This window comes from Pongo pygmaeus, chromosome 19 (assembly GCF_028885625.2).
Source record: "Pongo pygmaeus isolate AG05252 chromosome 19, NHGRI_mPonPyg2-v2.0_pri, whole genome shotgun sequence".
Lineage (NCBI taxonomy): Eukaryota > Metazoa > Chordata > Mammalia > Primates > Hominidae > Pongo > Pongo pygmaeus.
Genome location: NC_072392.2, coordinates 3,208,992 through 3,214,581, shown reverse-complemented (window position 1 = coordinate 3,214,581; position 5,590 = coordinate 3,208,992). Strand labels below are relative to the sequence as shown.

The following is a 5,590-nucleotide window of genomic DNA, read 5'->3' as shown; positions in this document are numbered from 1 at the left end:
TAGAGCATTTACTAACATCTAGTAAGTACTCAATACATGGCACCTACTTACATAAATAAACAAAAGTAAAATTAATGAAAAAAGAAATTAAAAATTCAAATTAAAATACTGCAATTTCTCAACGTTCAGGTTATAAAAATCGAGAAAAATTTTTTTAATAACAACCATTGATGGGAGGGGTGTGGGTAAACAAACACTATCATAACAGCAAATCCATACATTGGTCCAAAAGTTTTAGAAATTAAGATGTGTATGTGTTTGTGCATGTGTATCTTAAAATTTATATTTGTTATTTATATTTTATAATTGGATAAAGTTATTCATAGGAATTAATCCCGGGAAAATAATTACATAAATTTAGAAAAATGCCCCTATAAGGATATTCATCACAATATTATTTGTTATTGCAAAACAATTAGAAAAAACCCAAGTTATATCAGTGGAGTTTTGATTAAATAAATTATAGTTTATATGTTTAATGATATACTGTGTCATCATTAAAAGAGACAAAGCAGAATTTTAGTCTTTGTCATGTAAAAGATTATATTGTGTAACATGTAGGAAAAACATAAAGCAGAGCACAGCACAGTATGTTTCTACAGACGTGAAACAGGCATATCATATATATAGGAAATCTTTGGGGGATTAAACACCAAATTCTTTTTTTTTTTCTTTTTTTGAGATGGCATTTCACTCTTGTTGCCCAGGCTAGAGTGTAGGCTGGAGTGCAGTGGCGCCATCTCAGCTCACTGCAACTTCCGCCTCCCGGGTTCAAGCGATTCTCCTGCCTCAGCCTCCCAGCTAGCTGGGATTACAGATGCCTGCCACCACGCCTGGCTAATTTTTGTATTTTTAGTAGAGATAGGGTTTCACCATGTTGGCCAGCATGGTCTCAAACTCCTGACCTCAGGTGATCTACCTGCCTTGGTCTCCCAAAGCACTGGGATGACAGGCGTGAGCCACCATGCCTGGTCACCAAATTCTTAAGAGGAGTTAACTCTGATGAGGTTTTTGGTGAGGTGAAGGAATAATTGGATATTTATTTCCCACTTGAAAGAATAATATTTTCTGAATGTTTCCACTATCAGGTATAATATTTCTGAAACATTTAAAAATAGGTATATTTACATTCGAGAGCACAAAGAGAGAAACTCCCAAGGAAATACATCCTTCTCACTTGTTCAGGAAACCCTCGGTGTTGGAGGACAGGTGGAACACAGGAAAGGAGGTGGCAATGCTACGCAGGAGGCAGTGCCAAGGCCTGGGATCTTTGGGGGTCATAGACAAGTGTTAGATGCTCACGGCGTAGATGGAGTGATGGAAATGGTGGTGGTAATGCTCTCAAAATGTTTTGTGATGTGTTCAGACCCAGGGAAAAGCTCATTCAGACTATTATGATCAGAGGTCATTAAATGTGAGGAACCGTGGATAGAAAATCTTGTCCCAGTCCCTTACGGTACAGGTGGACACAAGCCCAACCATGGTTAGGAACTTTCTAAGATCACAGAGCAGTGGATGAGTAGGAATGATGTGATTACAGCCTGTGTCCCTGATTTTCATTCACAAGAACTTTGCCCTTAAGGGAAGCTCAAGTTCTTTAATGTTAAAGTGTCTGGACAACCAAGAGCATCAGGTAAGAGACACACTTCTCTCTTCCCATTCTCTCATTGCATCATTTCCTTCATTACTTCCATCCTTCCTTCTCACCACTTTTGCTCATCATCCTGTCCCATCCCTCTCGATATGCTCATTTCATCTTCATTGCTCCACTCCAATCCTTTCCTACCTCCCACTCTCATATCTTTTCTTCACATCCTTATCTCAGCCCATCCTTCTAGTCAACCCCAAGAGGGAATCACAGAGAAGCCAAGGTTCAGGTGCACGCACGGACAGTTTTAGGGATGACACAGCAGAGGGACAGTAGGGTTGCTAGGACGCGGGAAACGGTCTTCCTGGAGGGGCTGGAGAGAATCAGGAATTAATGGGCTGAAACCTGGATAGACGTTAAGATGAGGAAATGCTCTGGGTTGCAGCGGTATTGATGTATTAATAAAATAAAGTTAGAAAGAGGTATCACTCCCAGGGACTGCATTTATGGATGTGTATTTTCAGGCTAGAAGGTTTGGGATAGAAAAGTAAGACTTTGGAGAAGAATGTTGTATTGGGTATTCTACAATGAAATTCTGAGGATCTGGTTGGAACATAAATGCTTACTCTTTCAAAAAGTATCATATGTGTCAGGAAGATGACTTATCAAATAAGACAGAAAGATACGGCAGGGGATGGAAATAGAACATTCCCTTTTTGATCTTAAGGTATATCATGTATGTATTAACACAGTTTTTATTTAGTAGCTCTTTCCTTCTCTAGACCCCACCTGTTGCCTGATCATCCTATGGGATTCTCGTGTGGTATTAAAGAGAGGGAACTGATTTTATGGGAGGTGAAAGGTGAACAGTAGAATGAAATGATTCCTGGCACTGGGCCCATGGTTCAAAATACCTTTCCACACTCTGATCTGATGGGAGTCTCACATCCCTCTGGAAGGAAACTTTGCAGTGATATTCTTGGTTACCTAGGCTGGGATGAAGTGGCCCTTTCCTGTAGGACATTGCTGCCCAGGCATAAAGTGCTGCCAAGATTTCAACTCTACCGAGAAAGTGGGCACAGCCCAAAGCAAGGTAGCAACTTGCCCAGGAGGCTTGGTTGGCAGAAGCTAACTTCATGTCTTCCTGTCTTACTAGCTTTTTTCTATACAGTGTATCACCATGTGGTATACTATATATGATGCTTATTTATTTATTTAGCCTACCTTTATAGCATGTGATTTGCTTGAGTGCAGAGACTTTTGTCCATTTTGCTCACCAATGCCCTAGAAGATTGTCTGGATCATAGAAGTAATTTAATAAATATTTGTCTAATGAATAAATGAATGAATTATATAGGGTTTCCTTGTAGGCCAAACACATAACACCACTCCTCAGGCATCAGGAGAGAGAAATAATGGTTATAAACAAGGTTTGTTGGTTACTATCTTCTCAGGAAATTTTCCTCAGTCCAGAAAAGGCAGGAAAGGAGGTCATCTCTCAGGTCAGTGATCGCTTCCCCACAAGTAGCTGACACAGAGCGCCCTGAACATCAGTATTTCTGAGGCTGTAGATAAGTGGGTTCAGCATGGGGTTGATCACAGTCATGAAAACTCCAACCCCCTTATCCTTGTCTGAAGATTCCACTGAACCCAGCCTCATGTAGCTGAAGACACCTGTCCCATAGAAGATGCCCACCACAGTGAGGTGGGAGCCACATGTGGAGAAGGCCTTCTTTCTGCCCTCAGCAGAGCGGATTTGCAGCACAGCAGCTACCACGTGGGCATAGGACACGCTGATGAGGACCAAGGGCGCCACAGCCATGAAGGCTGCTGCTACAAAGAGCAGCAGCTCATTGAGTTGGGCGCTGGAGCAGGAGAGCTGAAAGAGCTGTGGCAGATCACAGTAGAAGTGATTGATCACACTGGGGCCACAGAAGTTGAGAGTAGTTAAGGCAATAGTGTGGGTCAGTGCATTGGTGAAGGCACAAGTCCAGGACACAGCCACCAACATCCTCTGGACTGTCTGACTCATGCGGGTGCTGTAGGTGAGGGGCCGGCAGATGGCCAGGAATCGGTCATAGGCCATGGCGGTCAGCAGGAAGCAGTCCATCCCAGCCAGAAGGTGGAAGAAGAAGAGCTGGGAGAGGCAGGCATCATAGGAAATTGTGCACTTGTGGGACAAGAGACGACCCAACATTGCAGGAGCAGTGACAGTGATACATCCGACATCCAGCACTGATAGGTTCCCCAGGAAGAAGTACATGGGGGTGTGGAGTTTGGGCTCCACCAAGACAGCTGCCAGGATGCTGAGGTTGCCCCCAATTGTGACCAGATAGGCAAAGAGGAGAAGCACAAAAACCACAGACTGCATCTCTTCTGTTTGCACTAGGCCCAGTAGAATGAACTCAGCAACAGCAGTCCTATTGGTCCCAGCTTCTGGCTCCATGAGTTCCTATAAGGACATGTCCCAGCAGGGGAGGTATCAGTTCACTCAGTTCACATTAACATTTTAAACCATTTATGTTCAAAGCCCCATGGTGAGTCCCCAGGCTGTCCCTCACTCCTCCAACACCTCAATGCCTTTACCTTGCTCTTGGTTGAGATGCCAATGCCACCACCACCTTGTCCCTCTCATCCTCTGCTAGCTGAAAAGGTCAGAATACTTGGGAAAATAAGCTAAGATAAAAGATCTAATTTATAACGTGAGGATTATAGTTAATAAAGTGTATTGTATTCAAGATTTTTTCTAAATGAGTAGATTACAGTTGCTCTTGCCAGAGGGGGGGAAATGGGTAACTGTGTGAGATGATGGATATGTTAATTTGTTTCACTATACTAATCATTTTACTCTCTACATATATCTCATAACTTCATGTGGTGAACCTTAAATATACGCAATAAAATTTGTTAAAAAAAAGGCAAAAGACTTCCTTTTTGAATATAGTGAGATTAAGATAGAATTTTCCCTGGGCGCAGTGGCTCACGCCTGTAATCCCAGCACTTTGGGAGGCCAAGGCGGGCGGATCACGAGGTCAGGAGGTTGAGACCATCCTGGCTAACACAGTGAAACCCCGTCTCTACTAAAAATACAAAAAAAATTAGCCAGGTGTGGTGGTGGGCGCCTGTAGTCCCAGCTACTCGGGAGGCTGAGGCAGGAGAATGACGTGAACCCAGGAGGTGGAGCTTGCAATGAGCTGAGAATTCGCCACTGCACTCCAGCCTGGGCGACAGAGTGAGACTCCGTCTCAAAAAAAAAAAAAAGATAGAATTTTCCCATTTTTCTCTGAGGGATCAACCCAAACTAATAAGCAGATTACATTTTAATAATTTATTTTTAATTGATGAATAATAATTGTGTATATTTATGGGGTACAGTGTGATATTGATTTGTATATGCTTTGTAAAATGATTAAATCAAGGTAATTAACATAGCCATCCCTTCACCAACTCATTTTTGTGGTGAGAATGTTAAAATATATCCTTTTATACAAACTGGATGACATTGTGCTAAGTGAAATAAACTAGACACAGAAAGGTAAATACTTTACAATTTCACTTACATGTGGAATCTAAAAAGTCAATGTCATAGAATCAGAGACCAATAAGCAGACTTCAAAATAGAAAAATTCATGAGATTTTCAGAGAAACTAGAAAATATTGAAACTGTTGCCTTGGTTTCAAGGCTTCTGGAAATAGTGAAGATCAAATGAAGGTATGGCAAGAATCAGAGAGAAGATACTCATGATTATGAATGTCAGAAAGACCAGCCAAGCAGATTTCTTCAAAGAGAGGGACCACACTATGAAGTGTCAATTCAACACTCCTTGTTCAATGAATTGCTAGTGTTATTATTGTTACTTAAATCCTTACACTGTACTTTGACTAACAACTTAATTTAAAATTATTTTTTCTGTGTACATTGTCAGCTATTCCCCTCTAAAACCAAAGTTGCAATCATGCCCTGTGGGTTGGTTGCTGCCAGGTGCAGTTAGGGTTCTACAT

General features: G+C 41.7%; 1 protein-coding gene across 1 annotated transcript; it reads right to left on the bottom strand.

The window, feature by feature from the left end:
• Positions 1–560: 560 nt before the first annotated feature.
• LOC129018080 (olfactory receptor 3A2) lies at positions 561–4,195 on the bottom strand. The gene is made up of 2 exons (XM_054459269.2): positions 4,175–4,195; positions 561–4,040 (listed from the first exon to the last, which is right to left on the bottom strand). Exon 2 carries the CDS (start codon positions 4,032–4,034, stop codon positions 3,087–3,089), a length of 948 nt encoding a protein of 315 aa, XP_054315244.2. The 5' UTR covers positions 4,035–4,040; positions 4,175–4,195; the 3' UTR covers positions 561–3,086.
• Positions 4,196–5,590: the final 1,395 nt, after the last annotated feature.